A 20711-nucleotide genomic window follows, 5' to 3' on the forward strand; every position below is an offset into this window, starting at 1 on the left:
CACTCCACCTCCTGCTGCCCTTCAAACACAAGATTGCCTCTGCTTCAGAGGACCAAGTCCGCTTGGGAGGGATTTCCAGACTCACAGAACTGGCTTTTCATTTTGCTATGTTTCATCTCAAACATCACCTCCTCAGCAAGGCTAGCCTTCCCAGAAACCCTGGCTAAAGCATTTCCCAAGCCTTGGTCATTATGTTACCTTTTTTTTTTTTTTTTTTTTTTTTTTTTTTTTTTTTTTTTTTAACTTTTCTTGGCTCTACACCCACTCCTCAGGAGTAAAAATCTCAATACATTGTCAACAAATGAAAAGTAGGTATTGACTGAGCATTCAAATCCAGGTCTAACGGATCCACATTGGTGAAGGGTTGCGAGAGCCCTGCCCAGAGCAGCTGAGTTCTGCCAGATTCTGTAACTTCATGCAGCTTTACACCTGCACTGGCAATACACGTGGCTGCCGTCAGCTGAAAAGCAGCTAGTGCCATTGGTTGAAACGATAACGTTTTGGACACGCTGAGTCAAAGAAGAAATGACGCACATGGTTCTCATCAGGTTTCTATTGGACAGCGCTGCCCCGAGCCTCGGCAAGTCATTTGGCTTCTTCCTGTCTACCATCTGTCTTCTTGAGCCGACTGTAAGCTCCCTGCGGACAAGGCCTGCTCCGTTCAAGGTTGGATCTCCAGCTCCCGACACACGCCAGGTGCTCAGTCACTAATGGTCCCGCGAAGGAGTGAGTGAAGCAGGGACTGCTGCCTGGGAAAGGGGAGCAGGCTGGAAATGGGTGGTCCCCGCGGCGTCTCCCACCCGGGACCCCGCTTTAGCAGCCGGGCTCCTCCCGGGTCGGAAGGAAGCAGAGACTCGGGGTGCAGCCGAGGCGCCCGGAGGGAGGAGGAGGGGGAGGAGGGGAGGGAGGGAGGAGGGCAGGATCACCCACCCCAGCCCCAGCCCCGCCCCACCTCCGGGCAGCTCGGGGTCGCCAGGCGGCGGTATCCAGGCAACGGCCGAACACAGCCGCGGACTGGACGCGGGCGCTGCCAACCTGAGGCCGGCGGGCTCCGACTGGGCCCTGGGCGGGCGGGAAGGACCTGGGCCAAGGCTGGGGCGCAGACGGGGACGGCATGGAGGACGAGGAGGGGGAGGAGACCACCGCGTCCACGCTGCGGGGCAAGCCCAGGCCGCTGCCCGTCTCGGCGATCTCCGCCTTCAGCTACATCCCGCCGCGGCGCCTGGACCCCAAGGAGTACAGCTACTACTACCGCCAGGCGCGGGTGAGGACCGCGGACGGGGCGCACAGGCGGGGAGGCGGGGCAGGCGCGGGCGGCCGCGCAGGGGCTGGGAGAGGGGATCACCCCAGCGGAGGGGGCCTGGGGGCGGGGCTCACCCTCAGGGAGAGGGCGTGGGAGCGGGGCTCACCTTAGGAGCCGGGCTCACCTTAAGGGAGGCGGTCTGGGGGCGGGGCTCACTCTGGGGGTGTGGGGGCGGGGCTCACCTTAGGGGCGGGGCTCACCCTCGGGGAGAGGTTGTGGGGGCGGGGCTCACCTTAGGGGAGGGACTCTGGGGGCGGGGCTCACCTTAGGGGCGGGGCTCACCTTTGGGGAGGCGGTCTGGGGGCGGGGCTCACTCTCGGCTCTGCGTGGGGGCGGGGCTCACATTTGGGGAGGGGCTCTGGGGGGGGGCTCACCTTAGAAGGGGGTCCTCGGGGCGGGGCTGACCCTCGGGAAGAGGGCGTGGGGGCGGGGCTCACCTTAGGGGAGCGGCCTGGGGCGGGCATCACCTTAGGGGACGGGCTCTTGGGGCGGGTCTCACCTCAGGGGAGGCGGTCTGGGGGCGGGGCTCGCCTTAGAGGAGCGGTCTGGGGGCGGGGCTCACTTTAGGGGAGGCGGCCTGTGGGCAGGGCTCACCTTAGGGGAGGGGGACTTCGGGGTGGGGCTCTCCTTAGAGGAGAGAAATGGGGCGGGGCCCACTTTAGGGGACGTGGCCTGGGAGCGGGAATACGCCGCTGGTGACTGCTGAGGGGATCACAGTGGAGGGTCCCTGGGAGGGGCTGCAGCGCTAGGGGCTGGGGATAGAGCTCACAGCGCGGAGGGGCCCTACAGGAGGAGCGCACCTTCGGGCAGGGACCCTGGGGGCAGGGCTTCACTTCCAGGGGTGGGTTCCAGAGGCGGGGCTGGACAGCCTGTGGAGGGCCCCGGGTGGGAGCAGTCGGACAGGAAGCGGACGCGGCACGGCCAGCTGGGGAGACAGGCTGGGCGAGCTCCCATGAAGGCGCCTGGACCCCAAAGACTACAGCTAAGACGACCACCAGTGTCAGCTGAACTGCTCGGAACGAGGGAGGAGCCGGGGCTGCGAGTGGACGTCTCAGCTGGGACCAGGGGCTGAGGGTCGCGGCAATGCTCAGCTGGGACCCGGTGCTCTTCCAGGAAGGGAGCGGGAGCCACTAGGTGTCAGGATCCCTCAAAAGCACAGTGGCTCTGCCGGGACAGCAGGGCGCTCCTTCTGCCCAGGTTCTGGAGGGGGTCGCAGGAAGTTGGGGCCGCCCAGCGGGTCTTTCTGCAGGTCTGTCTGCGGCGGGTCCAGGGTAGCAAGGAAACAAGGCCTTGCCGCCGGGACTACGCCCGGATGGTCCAGGGCGCGGAAAACCCGCCGCCCGCCTGCAAACAGAAGACCAGGAGGAAGAGCTGGCGAGCCGCCTGCAGGGAGGGCTGGACTGAGAGTGGTCACTCTGTTCTGTCCTGGCCCCAGTGGTCCGTGCCCTTCCTGGGATGGGCTCTGCGGGTCTGCGAAGGCCACCTCCTACCAGCGGTCAAAGGAGCAAAAAGTAGCAAATTCAAAGCCAGCTGAGGCTCATCTACTCCTTTCTTCTCACCATTGTTCCTAAATGTCTCCAGTATGTCTTGCTCAGGATGCAGAGGCAGGGGCCTCATTGCTGAAAAGGAGCATTCACTGGGGACCCTCGGCCTGCGGGCATAACTGGGACAGGCCTTTCTAATTCTAGTTGTCCTGGTGGCTTGAGTGGCTAGAGAAGTGGCTACAGATTAGCCAGGTGTCTGGGGGGAAGGAGATCGTTCCCTTATGGTGTATAAGGTGTTACCAGAAAATGCATCCTTCATTTTCCCCCTCCCGCCCCCACAATCCTAGACCCCAAATAAAGCCCCCTTCTGATTGGGTCGGCACACATTGGCCCGCATGCCACACATAAAACGTAAGCACTCTTGGACAGCCTCAACAACGGAAGCAGTCCTGTTTCTAGTTTAGACAACTGCTGTCGGTTGAATCGTGTCCCCTTAAAATTTATGTTTTGGAGTCCTAATCCTCAATACCTTAGAAGATGAACTTATTTGGAGACAGAATTTTACAGAGATAATCAAATTAAAATGAAGTCATTAGGATGAGCCCTGTACTGGTGTCCTTGAGAAAAGGGCAAATTTGGATATAGAGGCAGACATGCATGTGTTAGTCCTTTCTCACACTGCTAATAAAGACATACTCAAGACTGGGTAATTTATAAAAAGAGGTTTAACTGACTCACAGTTCAGCATGGCTGGGGAAGACTCAGGAAACTTAAAATCAGGGTGGAAGGGGACACAAACATGTCCTTCACATGCCCACAACAAGAAGAATGAGTGCCCAATGAAGAAAGAGGACCCTTATAAAACCATCAGGTCTAGTGAGAACTAACTCACTATCAGGAGGACAAGATGGGAGAAACTACCCCCAAGATTCAGTCGTCTCCACCTGGTCCCTCCAAGGACATGTGGGAATTATGGAAACCACAATTCAAGATGAGATTTGGGTAGGGACACAGCCAAACCATATCAGGGAGGATGATGTAAAGGGATAGAGGGAGAAGACGGCTGCCTACAAGCCTCAGGGAAAGGCCTGGAATGGGGCATTCCTTCACAGCTGACTGATTCCATACTTCTCGTGCCAGAACTGTGAGACAATGAATTCTGTTGGTTAAGCCACCTCATCCGTGGTACTTAGTTTGTGCAGCCACAGCTGACAAATACAGCTGCCATAAACCTCAGCCGGCTGCCAGGAGGATCTCTGGTATCTGACAGCTCCTCTCTGCCTGGCCTTTAGCAATATGCAAAGACATGGGGGAAAGGGACATTTGCAGTCAGATCTGTCTTCAGCCCTGTTTGCCTGTTCTCCCAGGCTTGACTATCCACTGGATATTAAGACAGAAGCAAGGACACAAGGGGATGATAAGTTCCCAATCTCATTGCCTCCAGCGATGTCAGTTTTTTCCTCCTGGAAGCAATATGTTTTGAAAGAACTGTTACCTATACATAATTTCATTTATTAAATGAATTTTACATGTTAAATATTTAATACTCATGTGACTGCCAATAAATTGATAATTAATGCGTTAGCAGTATTGCACAGCATGAGATAAGCAGTTGAAAAAGTATTGAGTCTTGTTAAGTTGTTCTATGTTGTTTTGCTAAGAGGAAATAAAATTCTTCTGACAGAATAAAAACATTGATACTATGCCACATTTGAGGGGTCCTGTAAATAAGATAAAATATACAACTGGGGTGGCACCAGGAAAAAGAGCAGAACTTCTATCCCCTGTGGTCCAGTTACTGCCTAGGGAAAGGTGCTGGAATTGAGCCTGGCAGGCCCAGCTCATTCTTATATTTACTAGTCCAATAAACAGCTCCACCTTCCTGGGACCAAACTAACCAAAGGGCAGAGAGATGGCCGAGGTGTGAAGTGATGGAGACTCCATCACTTGGAAAGAGGTCATTTGGGAGTCAGCCGGAAATCTGTCCCTTTAATGCAAGGGTCAGTAAACTGAGGTTCCTTGGCCAAATGTGGCCAGCTGCCTACTTTAATAAATAAAGTTTGACTAGAACACAGCTTCACACCTATGTGTTTAGCATGTCTATAGTACCCCAGAGAGTTGTGTACATTTGGCAGAGACCATGTGACCTGCAAAGGCTAAAACAGTTACTACCTGGCTCTTTACAAGAAAAGCTTTCTGTCCCCTGCTCTAATGTATCACTACCTTCTGGAAGGTAGGTATGGAACTTAAAACAAATAATGCAAAGTGGATTTTTGAAAAAAAAAAAAAAAAACAAAAAAACAAAAAACAAAAAACAAAAAAAATTTTTTCCATGCAGTTTGGATAGTTGAGGTCACAAACAAATTCAAGTCCTGAGGCCTTCAGTACCACGCAAAAGAAAGTAATGCAACATAAATGTTAACATCTGAATTAAAACAGCCTTGAAAGCAACAAGAATAACAAAAAAACATTTTGAAGTCCATTTGACAAATAGCTACCCATGGTAATAATCCACTCCTCAGGATGATATTAACTGGCATTCAATCAGCTGCAGGACCAAAGAACCAGTCTCTGACCTGGAGATTGTTTGGAATAAAGAGGGTAAATTCTGTGTCACAGGTTTGCTAGAGGACTCAGTTAAACCTAAATTTACTGAAAATAATTTCAGGCCCTACTTGGAAGGTCAAGGAGGGTGGATCACTTGAGATCAGGAGTTAACGACTAGCCTAGCCAAAATGGTGAAACCCCATCTCTACTAAAAATACAAAAGTTGGCTGGGTGTGGTGGCACATGCCTGTAGTCACAGCTACTCAGGAGGCTGAGGCAGGAGAATCACTTGAGCCCAGGAGGTGGAGGTTGCAGTGAGCCAAGATCATACCACTGCACTCGGGTCTGGGTGACAGAGCAAGACTTCATCTTCAAAATAATAATAATACAAGCTGAGTAGTAGAAACAGTATGGAATTAGTTCTTAAGCCAATGCTATGGTCTGAAAATTTGTGTTCCCCCAAAATACATATGTTGAAATCGTAACCCCCAAAGTGACAGTATTAGGAGGTGGGTCTTTGGGAACTGATGAGGACATGAAGGTGAAGCTGTCATGAATGGTATTATCACCCTTGTTAAAGGGACCCCAGAGAGCTCTGTTGCCCCTTCCAACATGTAAGGACACAATGAGAACATGCCATGTAGCAACCATTAAATGTTCCCTCACCAGACACCAAATCTGCCAGCATCTTAATCTTGGGCTGCCCAACCTCAAGAACCTTGAAAAATAATGTCTGTTGTTTATAAATCACCCAGTGTATAGGTATTTTGTTATAGCGGTATGATGGGACTCTTCTGTTTAGTTTATTTCTGTGTGACACACACAATAGTGTGTGTACTGATTAGTTAGTAGCGCAGGCTGAGTAATCCTAGGTAAAAATATTGGCTCCATGTTGACCAGCCATGTGGACTTGCCACACTACACACACGCTGTTCCATTCTGCCCATCTTTAAGGCAAATGGTACCAACTTCATAGAGGTCTTATATGAATGACTTTAATTAATCAATGCGAAGTGGCACATAGTAAGCCCAATGTAAGTATAGCTGTTATTATTATTTGGTTGGTGATTATTAGAGCTGCTTTTCACTAAGTGCTAGGTCCCAGTGGCAAATCTCATATCCCCGATCCTCATTTGCTGTAAGAAATTAACACAAGTGAAGGCAAAATGTGTCAGTCTGTGACTTCTAATCCTCTAAAGCAGCTCACTTCAGGGAGCCCATAGAGTGGATGCACTGAAGGATGCACACTTATTTAAAGCCAGTAATGCCTCCAAATTGTAAAACAAATTTGTCATCTAAAGCTGCCAGCAAAAAATGTGATTGGCTTCTGTACTGCTCCCTAGATAGTTCTAGTAGCATGGGCTTTGCCCGTAAAATATGGTTCCTGTGGCAGCAAAGCAGATTCTGTTCAATGGTGTTTTTCAATTACTTTTTTCTTCTTCTGCCTTGTGCAGCATTTCTGCTGCAAAATGAAAAAGCAGAGTCAAGCCCTTTTATGAAGGTTTTGATTAAATTTTTCAAAGTCAAAGAGCTGCATTAAAAAAAAGTTATAAGTGGTTTTAGAACTGCTTTCCCTCATGCTGAGGGGGCTTGTGGATAGCTCTGTCCTGAGTGAGGCTTTGCTGTGAAGGCCCCACCTTAGGTTTGGTGGGATTAGCTGGCTCTCCTTCTCTATGTACGGGGGAGACAGAAGCTGACTGTTTCATTATGCATCAAGGACTCTACCTCCCTGAGCACTGAAGTTCCCTTTGCCAAGTGCAGCCAAGCCCCTTATACAGGTGCATAGTGACATGGCTTAGCAATATGTCCCCACCCAAATCTCGGCTCCCCCACCCAAATCTCAGCTCCAATTGCAACCCACACATGTTGAGGCAGGGATCAGGTGGGAGGTTATTGGATCATGGGGCAGTTTCCCCCATGTTCTTCTCATGATAGTGTGTGAACCCTCAGGAGATCTGATGGTTTAAGAGTGGCACTTCCCCCTTTGCTTTCTCTCTCTCTCTCCCACCAGCATGTGAAGAAGGTCCTTGCTTCCCCTTCCCCTTCTGCCACGATGCTAAGTTTCCTAAGGCCTCCCCAGCCATGCAGAACTTTGAGTCAATTAAATCTTTTTTTCGTTATAAATTACCCAGTCTTAGGCAGTTCTTTATAGCAGAGTGAAAATAGACTAATACAATGTTAACTGTTCAGAGCCACAAAGGGGAATCTCTGAAGGGCCTGTCAGTATACAGACAGTGCTCAATATAAGCCTCTCTAGGTCCTACCTATGGAGTCTCTCCCTTCTCTCCCTTAGGAACCACGCACCTTTACCACACACACTCAGCCACTCCAAGGGAGCTCTCCGGGGAAGGTGAACTCAATTTTGTTGCTGGTCTGACTGTCAATATCTAGGCAACTCTCCATTATCCAGCGGATTCTTAAGCTCACATGCCTTTCCAAAAGAATTTTTACTAGCCCAATTTAGTTATGAGCTCTCCACATGGATACTTTGTTTTCTCTCCCTATTTTTCTCCTTTTGCCAATTAGCTAAACTACTAAGCATTTTCCTTAGTTATCTTGTTGTTTTCTTCCACTAAATGTGAACTTTGTGAGGGAAAAATTTACCTTTGTCACAGCTATGTCTTCAGCAATCGAAAGAGTGCCCATCTCACAGTTGGCACTCTGTAAATAACTGTTGCCTGAACAAATGAGGAATGAATAACTGGAAAGCCAATTTTTTAAAAACAAAGGGATAACTCACTGATTCACAAAATTAGCTTCTTGGACTAAATAGGGGTTTTGGTTTAGATTACCTGCTGCTTTGGTTACTCTTGTTCTCGTTCACCTTCTCTGGTATCGTCAATGGCAGTGGGCTATGGTTTCTCCTCTCACTTTGCTAATTGCATTTTTCGCTATGCAGTGACCTGCCCCTGGAAAACTCAAGGCTTGGGGGAATGGGGCTGAACGTCTTCCTCCAGAGCAGGTAGCGCTTTAAAAAGGGGTTGATTGGGAGGCTGAGCCCAAGGCCCAGTTTCTCTTGCAAACCCATCTGTGAGGGAGGAATGAGTGAAAGGGGAGGCAGGCACCTTTCTGCAGAGTTCTGGCAGAGACCTTTCACTTGGAAAGGTGATGGGTAGATTGCAAACATTTTTTCCCATTCTGTTGGTTGCCAGTTCACGCTAATGATTGTTTCTTTTGCTGTGCAGAAGCTCTGGAGCTTAATTATATCCCGTTTGTCTATTTGGCTTTTGTTGCCAATGCTCTTGGTCTTCTAGTCACGAAGTCCTTGCCTACGCCTATGTCCTGAATGGTTTTGCCTAGGTTTTCTTTCAGGGTTTTTATGGTGTTAGGTCTTACATTTAAATCTTTAAGCCATATGGAGTTAATTTTAGTGTAAGGTGTCAGGAAGGGGTCCAGTTTCTGCTTTCTGCACATGGCTAGCCAGTTTTTCCAACACCATTTATTAAACAGGGTATCCTTTTCCCCATTGCTTTTGCTGGGTTTGTCAAAGATCAGATGGTTGTAGATGTGTGGTGTTGCCTCCAAGGCCTCTGTTCTGTTCCATTGGTCTCTATCTCTGTTTTGGTACCAGTACCATGCTGTTATGATTACTGTAGCCTTGTAGTATAGTTTGAAGTCAGGTAGTGTGATGCCTCCAGCTTTGTTCTTTTTGTTTAGGATTGTCTTGGCTATGTGAGCTCTCTTTTGGTTCCATATGAAGTTTAAGGTGGTTTTTTCCAGTTCTGTGAAGAGGGTCCTAGGTAGCTTGATGGGGATAGCATTGAATCTATAAATTACTTTGGGCAGTCTGGCCATTTTCACGATATTGATTCTTCCTAACCTTAAGCATGGAATGTTTTTCCATCTGTTTGTATCCTCTCTTATTTCTCTGAGCAGTGGTTTGTAGTTCTCCTTGAAGACGTCCTCTACATCCTTTGTTAGTTGTATTCCTAGGTGTTTTATTCTCTTTGTAGCAATTGTGAATGGCAGTTCATTCTTGATTTGGCTCTCTGTTAGTCTGTTATTGGTGTATAGGAATGCCTGTGATTTCTGCACATTGATTTTTTATCCTGAGACTTTGCTGAACTTGCTTATCAGTTTCAGGAGATTTTGGGCTGAAACGATGAGATCTTCTAAACATGCAATCATGTCGTCTGCAAATAGAGACAATTTGACTTCCTCATTTCCTAATTGAGTATGCTTTCTTTTTCTTGCCTGATTGCTCTGGCAGAAATCACCCTCTTTTAAGGAGTAAAAGCAAGTGACACAAGGAAAGAGACAGTATTTTTCCCAGTAGCTTTGATCAAGAGGAACATGTAAAATGAAATTCGAATTTCAGCTCCTGTGGATTCCTGTTTCTTCCTGATTTGTGAATTGCTGGGCTGGTGGTGGTGGGGTGAGTAGGAAGCTGGTATCAGCGGAGGAGGAAAAGCAATTGACTCCACAATCACCAAATTTCCAGTTGGCGACAAGTTGAGCACATAGGTGAATGCAGAGCTCTCTGAATCAGAGCACTCTTAGAATCTGACACAGACACGAGATCAGAGGGAAGAATAATTTTGACTTCAGTCGAATGGCAAAATATCTAGATTACTTGAAATTTTATAAGAGTTTCTAAAGCTTGTGATATTAACATACCAGGAGAAGACACAGAATCTTTTTTACAGGAAAAAACAAAAACCCAAAGGGAATAGTTGAGTATTCTCTTTTCAGAAAAACCTAACATTGTGTCCTTGACAAGCAACAGTCCTCTGAGATACAGAATTTTTAATGTTGTTAAAATTAATGAAAATGTCCTCATTAAGCTTCACACAATACCAGACCTCTAAGGAGATGCTCCGGATCTGTCAGAAGTAAATTCAGGCCCTTATGAATCAAAGGAAACTGTTTTTGATTACCTTGGGGATTTTTAGTTTTAAAAGTAGGTTGTTTATCTCTGGACAAGCAAACTGACAGGAAGCCTCAAGTTAAGAGGATTTGAGAGGTTGCAGTTCTGTGGCTTCTGAGGACAGGAAATTAGGTAGCTCACTTACAGGTTGATGAGCATATGAGACAAGGTGGGCTAGGATGTGCTGTGGAAATACTTTCTAAACTGGAAGAGACTCAACCCGCAGTGTGCTGGAGCTGGCTTGTATGACTCACAGAAGCCAACTTTCAGCATTTCTTCTAAGCTTTGCATTTAATTGCTATCCTAAAATTGACCATGATTGGAGTATTTACACCACAGAAATCATCAAACACTACAAATCAGATATTTTTTTTTTCTCCAGAAAGTGGGTTGTTAATCAGGTGTACCAACAGCTTAACATAATGACCATGACATCACAAAGGCTTATTTTTTTCTCATGCATAGCTTGACATGTATGTTTCTACCAGGAGGCTTTTAGCGCAATTTCTTGGAAACCCCAGTGCCTTCTTTTTCATGGTTTCCCTATTGCTAGGACCTGGGAGTCCTTAGGACTTTAGAGTTATTTGTTGGATGCTCTGAATTTATCCACCAGTCACTGGGGAGAGAGGGCTTGGAGGACTGCCTGGAAGTTTTTTATGGACCAGGACTAGAAGTAGTATTCACTGGAGTCACCCACATTCCTGGCCCCAACTTACTTGTGAGGAAAACTGGGAAACGCATCTTCTGCTTGTTCTGGAAGGGGTAGTATGTGTGATAAGCACATGGCATCACCCCTGCCACAATTACATGACAAAAGGTATTATTTTTTTTCTCGGTTTTTTTTTTCTCTCTTATAGAACTTACTGGTTTAACCTTATGGTGGAGAGTAAATTAATGCTTTAAATGATCTGAAAGGGAGGAGAAAATAAAGGATGAGGGCCCCAGTTTGCTCAAAACCTTACACCAGTTACTTGTGTGAGAGTGCGTGTAACTTCTGCGAGTAAGAGTGCTTCACAGGTTTGGAGGAGTCATGGGCATAATGGCTACTTCTCATCAAGTGTGTTTGCCTGGGCAACTATAAAATGCACGAACTTGGTGGCTTAAAACAACAGAAATTTTTTTTTTTTTTTTTTTTTTTTTTTTTTTTTTGAGACACTCTGTCATCAGGCTGGAGTGTACTGTCATGATCTCAGCTCACTGCAACCTCCCAGGTTCAAGCGATTCTCCTGCCTCAGCCTCCCAAGTAGCTGAGACTACAAGCACATGCCACCATGCTCAGCTAATTTTTGTATTTTTAGTAGAGATGGGGTTTCACCATGTTGGCCAGGATGGTCTCGATTTCTTGACCTTGCAATCTGCCCACCTTGTTCTCCCAAAACGCTGGGATTACAGGCATGAGCCACCACACCTGGCTAGGAATTTCTTCTTTTAGTTTTGGAGGCTAGAAGCCTGAAATCAGGGTGTTACCAGGACTTCTTTTCTAATTTCCGACTTTTAATTTGCGAAGGATATGCAAGTTTGTTGCATATGTAAACATGTGCCATGGTGGATTGTACAGATCATCCCATCACCCAGGTATAAAGCCCAGTATCCATTAGCTCTTCTTCCTGGTCTCCCTCCTCTCACCTCCTGTCCTCTGACAGGCCCCAGTGTGTGTTGGGCCCCTGCAATGTGTCCCTGTATTTTGAACACTTAGTCCCCACTTATAAGTGAGAACATGAGGTATTTGGTTTTCTGTTCCTGCATTAGTTTGCTGAGGATAATGGCCTCCAGCTCCATCTATGTCCCTGCAGAGGACGTGATCTCATTCCTTTTTATGGCTGCATAGAATTATATGATATATATGTACCACATTTTGTTTATCCAGTCTATTATTGATGGGTGTTTAGGTTGGCTCCATATCTTTGCTATTGTGAGTAGTGCTGCAATGAACATACATGTACATTTGTCTTTATAATAGAATAATTTATATTCCTTTGGGTATTTACCCTGTAATAGGATTGCTGGGTCAAATGGTATTTTTGCCTCTAGGTCTTTGAGGAGTCACCATACTGTCTTCCACAATGGTTGAATTCATTTACACTCCCACCAACAGTGTAAAAGCCTTCCCATTTTTCCACAACCTCACCAGTGTCTGTTTTGACTTTTCAATATCCATTCTGACTGCTGTGAGATGGTATCTCACTGTGGTTTGGTTTGCATTTCTCTAATGATCAGTGATATTGAGCTTTGTTCACATGTTTGTTGGTTACATGTATGTCTTTTGAGAAGTGTCTGTTCCTGTCTTTGCCCAATTTTTAATGGGGTGTTTTTCTTTTCTTGTAAATCCAAGTTTCTTGAAGATGCTGGATATTAGACCTTTGTCAGATGCATTGCTTGCAAAAATTTTCTCTTATTCTGTAGGTTATCTGTTTACTCTGTTGATAGTGTCTTTTGCTGTGCAGAAGCTCTTACATTTAATTAGATACCATAAGTCAATTTTAGCTTTGTTGCAATTCAGCAGGATTCATTCCTTCTAGGGGCTGTGAGGGAAGGCTCCGTTCCAGGCCTCCCTTCTTGGCTTTTTGATGGCCATCTTTTCCCAGTGTTTCTTCACATCATCTTCCCTCTGTACATGTCTGTGTCCAAATTCCCCTTTGTTTGTTTCTTTCTTTTTTTTCTGTTGATACAGAGTCTCACTCTGTAGCCCAGGCTAGAGTGCAGTGGCATGATCTTGGCTCACTGCAACCTCCACTTCCTGGATCCCAGTTCAAGCAGTTCTCCTATCTCAGCCTCCCGAGTAGCTGGGATTACAGGCACATGCCACTATGCCCAGTTAAATTTTGTATTTTTAGTAGAGACAGAGTTTCACCATGTTGGTCAAGCTGGTCTTGAACTCCTGACCTCATGATCCACTAACCTCACCCTCTGAAAGTGCTGGGATTACAGGTGTGAGCCACCGTGCCCTCCCAATTTCCCCTTTCAATAAGGACATCAGTCATATTAGCTTGGCGGTCTACCCTACTCCAGTATGACCTCATCTTAATTAATTCTTCAATTACCTTATTCCAAATAAGGTCACATTCAGAGTTCCTGAGAGTTAGGACTTCAACATTTGAACACTTGGAGGACACAAGTCAGCCGACCACATCCAGAGAGGTTATTCTGCAGTGGTTCTCACCACAGTAGTGTGGTGTGGTCACCCGTCTCACCTTCAGTCACCTGTACCTCCTACCCGTGGCCTAAGCAATTGCTCATCAGTCATTATTTTCTGCTACTACACTTTGTGATTTTCATTTATTCCATTTGTATTTTTCTGTGGTTCATAACTAACCGGCTAGTTTCTCTTCTCAGTCTGTGGTCTTTTTTAAGGCAAGGACTCCCCATTTCTGTTCTGGAGTCTGGCATAATGTCTTGTACAATAGTAGGCTGAATGTGCTGTGTAGGTTGAAAACTGGAGGCCTCCACTCTACTCATGGCATCTGTCCAGGCCTGTGGTCCACAGTGATTTCTCAGGATCGGGGTGGAGGTGACTGTGAGGGAAACTGAGGGTAGGTGATCAAGCACCATGACCAGGCTAAACCCATGCGACATTTTAACAATATTCAAACACAATGGGAGAGATCACAAGGTAAAAAATGGACATTTTCTCTTTTGCTTTGTTTCTTTTTGAAGCAACATCATCTGTGAAACAGAGGTAATTCCTTGAGGGATTTTAATGGCAAATTTCAGAAGCTCTGTCTTGTGATTGCATCTAAATCCCAATTGGTTTTTATTAATATCATTTTGCTTCAAGCCATACAAGAATAAAAGGAAAATAGAAGAAAGATTAATAATTAAAATCCAAGGAAAATACAGATTTTCAGTTTGATTAGGTATTAAAAATGGATAGTCACATTTCACAGTGAGGGTGCCTGACTTTTTTTTTTTAAATCCTTAGTTTTCAATGATAGAAAAATTCAATTTTACTCTGGAAAGTTCTGAATTTGCAAAATCTGCACAAAATTAAAAAAATAAGCTTCCTAAGATTCTGATCATTCCACACCCACAAGTAGTAAGATTCCTAGTAAACACTAAGATATAGAAGACTGTCGGCAACTAGTCCAGGGATTGTGAGGCAGGCATGGCTGCTCAGAGTGGTTACTTTGATAATGTTTTAGGAGACCTGATTAGAATGAGAGGAAATAAGCTTCTTCAGTATAGGGAATACAATGAATGAACTAATAACAGTGATTGCATTCTCATTTCTATTCTTAAGTCCATTCTACCTTCTTAAGAGTTTTTCTCCCAGGATAATCCAGGCACCTCAGTGGGGGCTCATTCGGTTCCGGAGGGTTGAGCCTGATTAAAAGTACTGTGCAGAAGAAAACACAAGCCTAGGCAGTTCCTGGAGGATCTGTTTTCCTTGCTGTTGGTGCTGCCCACTCTGGGGGGCTGTCCCTTAGACCTGGGTGATATGGTTTGGCTGTGTCCCCACCTAAGTCTTGAACTGTAACTCCCACCATTCCCACGTGTCATGATAGGAATCTGGTAGGAGGTGACTGAATTATGGGTGTGGGTCTTTCCTGCGCTGTTCTTGTGAATGAGTCTCATGAGATCTGGTGGTTTTAAAAAGGGGAGTTTTCCTGCACAAGCTCTCTCTACCGCTGCCATGTAAGAAGTGACTTTTGCCTTCTGCCATGATTGTGAGGCCTCCCTATGCACGTGAAACTGTAAGTCCATTAAACCTCTTTCTTTCATAAATTGCAAAGTCTTGGGTATGTCTTTATCAGCAGCATGAAAATGGACTAATACACTGAATGATGGTGGCTGCCCACCTGCAGGGAGCATTGTAGGGTTTGAGGAGTCACCAGTCACCTCCACTTTGCTGCAAGATTCTTAGGGTGCAGAAGAAGAGAGTGCCTCCTGGCCATGGGTGTAGCTTTCTCCCAGGGGTTCAGTTCTAGAGACTGGGTCTTCATATTGTGCACTGCAACTGCTCTCCCCAAAACTCATGACACAGGGTCAGCCAGGTCAGTAGGGATTCCAGAGGCAATGGAACACCTAGATGATGAGAAGAGTCTGGCTACTACTGAATCTCTTAAAATATTGCTTGTATGTGGGGTGGCCTGGGGGTGATGGCGATCAAGCTATTGGCTGGCTAGTGGCTCTGAATCTCAAAGGAAAGGTCTGATGGCAATGTCTTTACTCTAGAGCATTTATCCTCCCTCATCCTTGCAGAGTGTATGGTGTGAGTGGCTTCCTGTGTGTTACTGGGTGGCCCATCCCAAAAAGGTTTGCTTAGCCTCTGCAGGCCAGCAGCAAATCAGTGTCTGCAACAACAGCTGCCTATGTTATGGATGTTAAAGATATTGAGATTTCTCTATCATGTCTTAAAATGGTTTTTTAAAGTTTTCATTTTATTTGATAAGCAAATGTCTAATTTATATGTAGTCAAAGTAACTGATATTTTCTGACTTTTTCTATTGTTTTTATGTGTACAAGTTTTCTAATGGGTTTTCTTTTTCTCTTATTTTACTCATCATCCAGAATTTACTTTTGACTGTACTGTGATGTGAAGACCCAAATAACTAGCCAGTTGTCACAATATTAAATGTTGAATGGCTTATCAATTCCCCACTGATTCACGCTTTTAACCAATCCTACGGGTACATAGCTATATGGTAGATTGCCGTCAGGAGACATGGGGGCCAGGGTCGTTCGACGTGAACACATCCAGAAGTTGAGTGAGAGCGAAGACAACAATGAGAGATGCTCGTGTCTGGTGAACTCATAAAATTGCCAGCACAGGCACAGAGGCAGAAGCCACAGCTCCTGGTTGGAGGTTGTTTCCCTCCTTCAAGCTGATTAGAGTGACTCTGAACTAAGACATGCCAGGATTCCTGCAGTTGCTGGCCAGGTGCCTTATACATGTTGCTGTTGGAATTCTTACGAACCGTAAGGTAATGATTCTTAAAGACTCTGTTGTTTCCTTACTAGATGGCTCATTGAATGAGGACAGTAGCCAAGTCTCAGTTATCTTCTAAATCCCCTCAGCAGAAGCACAGCATGTTGCACATGACAGATGATCTGTGAATGATTTGCTAAGGATTGGCTGAAGTTACAGTATGCCCTAGTTATTCCATTACTGTCCAGAGTGCCAAGTTCCTGCAGTCAGTGTGAATGGGCATGATGTGTTTTCCAACATACTATATATATGTTTGCCTTATGTCCTTTTCACTGCCTACTTCCACCTCTGTGTTCCCCTGTTGAAGGAAATCATTCTAGCCTCCCTATCTGGGAAAACAAACAAACAAAACTAACCAAGCATAAGCTAGAGACCTGCTGCTCCCAGATTCCATGGAGATGTGTCTGAGTTTGCTGCTGGAAGATTTAAAGCGGCTGGAATAACATAAACGACAAGCCTGACTCACAAGGTGAAGGCTGAAGTCCAGCTAACACATGCATTCTTGACTGGATACTAGACCACCAAGATTTTCTTTTGTATTCAGAAAAAGTTGGGATGATAAAATAGAGATGATACAGACAATAGCTCTGTTAATGGGTCATTTTCTAGTACATCAGAGTTGTGTGTGTATGTAAATTATATACATATGATATATATGTGTATATTATATGTAGTATATGTATTCATATATATATATATATATATATATATATATATATATGGATTACCAAGTGTTACACTTAACACATATGATTAAAGAAAAAAATACGTTAACTCTCAAGAGAGGGTTTTGCACATAGAGAGCCTGACTCTTGGCTAATGTTAGAGTTGGGGAAGCAATACACCAAAATGTGGTGCTCTTACATTCTGATTTTGAGAAGAAGGCTCCAGGTCTCTCTGACCACCCCCTACCCGTGCCCCCTACTCCTGTCTCTCAGTACTTTGTCTCTCCCAAAGCACTGGATGAAGCTGATTTCTAAAGTTCCCCTATCTGCCTAAATCTGGACTCACCAAAGAAGAAAACCGTCAGGGTAGCCGGGAGAAAGGAGAATAGACCAAAGTCAGGCAAGCCAGTTTTATGAACCTGCCGGGCTGCTCCACAGCAATCAGAGGAGGCAGCGTATTCCTAACATTCTCGCCTCTTAATAGGTAATAGAGGAGGGCACTGTTCTTGTCTGGCTGCTTCTTGCTGGATGGGGATGATGTATGGGGAGAGGCTAGATCATAGGGTTTGCTGTTCCTGGAACTGTCGGTATTCTTGAAACAGCATTATATTTTGTATTGTTTCTTTGGTGAAAGCTTTAATATGGTTCTGTAAGAACTGGGTGAGAAGTTATAAGAGTCAGGGGCCAAATGCTAGAAGGAGAAGGATAGAAGCAAGAGGTCCAGCTAGCGGGAGGAGCCAGGGTGCCCAACTCCAAAGCTTAGTCCAAGAGTTCGAGAGGCACTGCCTGATTTCAGAAGCTTTTTTATTTAACCGTTGAGCTGATCTTGTACTAGTCCTGACTACATTTTTCCCCTAAAAAGGTACACAGCCCTCCTTTTTCGACAGTGAGGACCTGGTTTAAACCTTCACGGTTTTGGAGTGCAACTGCTGCTAGAGAGTCTATTTGGGACTGAAGAGTAAGAGTGGATTCTGCTATGTCTTGCCGATTGTCTGAGAGGTCTTTGGAGAGGATGTGCTAGTAGGACAGGGAGGGGGCAGATCTGCTATTCCTGTTCCTGTGGCTGCGGTGATTCCAAATCCCATTAGTAGGGGTATCAGCTGCATGGCTCAGCACTGACAGATTTGAGCTTTGATGGGGACTGGTAAGTTTTGGTTCCCTGGGGCAATGCCTATTTTGGGGCTTGGAAAGACTAGGGTGCAGGTGCCAGTCCAATTAGTGGGGAGATATAGGTAAGTTGAGGCCCCACACATGAAAAGTATGCCTTGGCTGGGGCAGACAGAACTGGTTGTCTATGTTAAAAAGTGTGTGTGAGATTATTGTTCTTTTCCCGTGCTCCTAGGGTGCTAGCTAGGGCGGCTCCAGTAAGCAGCTGAAAAGGGGCTAGTGGGGAAAGGTGAGTGGCTCTGTGTGTTCTGTTTTCCCATTGACCAAGGAATCATTTTGTATCTGCTAAGATTCATTCAGAAGGATGGTTAAATGTGGGTATAAGGAGGCATTTATCAGGGGTGGGGGCTGCGCTGCAAGGGGTCCATGGGTGTATAGTTATGCCTTCCTTTACAAAATCCTGATTGTTTGTTAAGTAGAGACCTACTAACGACTTTAGGGGGTCCTGAAAAGCGGACAGGTGCCTAAATGGAGCGGCCTGGAAGACTTGAAAGTTTTGATAGTTGGTTGGGGCCTGAAGCTGTAAGGCATAATTGCACCGATGGGGCAGTAGGTGCCCCAGAGGTAGACCTGAAGATACATTGCCTTGAAAGCAAATTGGGGCTTGGAGAGTTAAGTCTGTATTTATGGTTATGGGGCTGTGTACTGTTATTATTGTTTGCATGTTGGGTGGGATTGGAAATATAGAAACGCAGAAGTTGTACTGTGCATTCTGTTAAAGTATTTTTCATTGTTTTAGAGATGGGAAACCTGGCTAATGACTGCATGTTTAAGGGCTGGGAGAGGCTTGTACTTTCATATTGGGGATGATAGGTTAATTTGGTAAAAACCCATGTTTTTTTCAGGGGCAGGAGTGGCAGTATACGTGGTGGCTGACAGGGAGAGGCAGAGCCAGCAGTCTTTTGCTAGGGTTGGGTTGGATTGGTTCAGCAGTGAATGGGTTAAGCTGAGGGTTTTGTAGAGGTAGTTAGGGATGGTGCAGGGCTGCCACAGGAGTGGGAGGGGCGGACAGAGGAGTGAATAGAAAGGTAAACAGCTGCATCTCATCTGGAGTGGGAGGGGCAGACAGAGGAGTGAATAGAAAGGTAAATAGCTGCATCTCATCTGCATCCAAGGCTGTGTGCCTTGGAAAAATCGGTCATTTATCCACTCCAAAGGAGAGTTAAGAGTGGGAGCTTAGGGGTAAAACCAGGAGATGTCTTTGCAGACGGAGTAGAGGAAGAGGGTAAAGCGGCAGTCTAGGCAGGGGCAGGGCATTTACAATTCTTTAGGTATTTGGGGAGTAAAGAGGAGGGAGACAGCAGAGGGTTACCCTCGGGAACAGGCATGAGGCGGAGTTTGGTTGCGCTGAGAAGAGAACTGGAGAATCGGTGGAGGATGGGGCTGGCGAGTTAGTGGGCACGTCAGGAGCTCTTTGTAATCTGGAAAGATGGTACCAAGAGACACGACCTGAGAGTTTAGCTGCAGTGGGGGTTGTGAGAAGAACTTGAAAGGGACTGTCCCACTTTGGTTTAAGCCTTCCTGAGTCAAGAGTTTTTAGAAAGACATGTTCTCCTGGTAGGTCTGGTTGGTGGGGCCTTTGTGGGGCTGTGGGAGGGCTTGATCTGCTTGTTCACAGAGGAGATGGCGGATGAGGGAAAGTGTTGGGAGGTATTCTCCTAGCTGAGTTAGAAGGGGGTGTGTTTTGTAAGATCAAAGGGAGTCCATACATTAACTCCAAAGGGCTGAGGAAGGAGGGTGCTTTCAGGCTGGCTCTGATACGGGGACTGGGCTACAGGCAGAAGAGAGGTCCAGGGTTTCTGGATTTCTAGAGTGAGTTTGGTTAACTGAGTTTTAGGAACCCCATTTGCCCTCTCAGCTTTTCCTGATGAGTGGGGCCGGTATGGGATATGGAGGCGCCACTGAATGCCGACGGACTGAGAGACTTCTGGGGTGATTTGGGAGATGAAGCTAGGGCCCATGTCTGATTGTATGGAGCAGGGAAGAAATATCTAGGAATGATTTCTATTAATTGGGAGACTACTGCAGCTGTTTCTGAGGAGATGGGAAATGCTTCTACCCACCCACAGAAGGTATCAGTAAGAGTAAGAAGAAACTGAGTTCTTTTAACAGGGGGCGTATTAGGGAAACGAGCCTGTAGGTGATCAAGGAGTTCAGTGCAGGAGTGGGTGGGAGAGGAGGAAGATACTGGAAGAAGAGATGCAGGATTGAGGGGAGCACTTACGGAGAGGCAGAACTCAGGGTTGTCAAGAAAGGGCATGGGGTAGTTGGATACGAGGAGAAAGTGTGTTCAGAGCTCAGGAGGGGAGATCTTGTAGATTGTGTGGGCTGTAGACTGTGGTGTGTTGACTGAATGTTAGTTTCTTGCTTTCTAAGGCTAGGGTGGCGGCTGCTGCTAGGGCTCTGAGGCGGGTGGGCCACCCTTGGGAGGCGTTGTCGAATTGTTTAGATAGATAAGCTACGGGTGTGTAGGAAGGAGAACTTCCATGGTTTTCGGCTGTGTAGAGAATGAAGGGCTGAGAGATGTCAGGCAAAGACAGAGCAGGAGCAGTGATGAGGGCAGCTTTAAGTTTGTGGGAGCTGGGGATTATGTTGTGTGAAGGGTTTAGGGACTCATTGACAGAGCCTGTAGCCGCTTCATCGAGGGGGCGGACTAGGAGGGCAAAACTGGGAATCCATATTCTGAAGAAGCCTGCTAGTCCAGGAAAGAGAGGATTTCACCCTTAGAGGTGGGTGGGGACAAGCTGTCTAT

General features: G+C 46.4%; 1 protein-coding gene across 1 annotated transcript in view; it reads left to right on the top strand.

Moving 5' to 3' along the window:
• Positions 1–974: 974 nt before the first annotated feature.
• CFAP90 (cilia and flagella associated protein 90) overlaps positions 975–20711 on the top strand; it is a 29570-nt gene continuing 9833 nt past the window's right edge. The window contains exon 1 of the mRNA XM_039468959.2: positions 975–1264. Coding sequence (XP_039324893.1) covers positions 1115–1264 — 150 coding nt within the window. The 5' untranslated portion in view covers positions 975–1114. The remainder of the gene's footprint in view (positions 1265–20711) is intronic.

Source organism: Saimiri boliviensis, chromosome 1 (genome assembly GCF_048565385.1).
Source record: "Saimiri boliviensis isolate mSaiBol1 chromosome 1, mSaiBol1.pri, whole genome shotgun sequence".
Lineage (NCBI taxonomy): Eukaryota > Metazoa > Chordata > Mammalia > Primates > Cebidae > Saimiri > Saimiri boliviensis.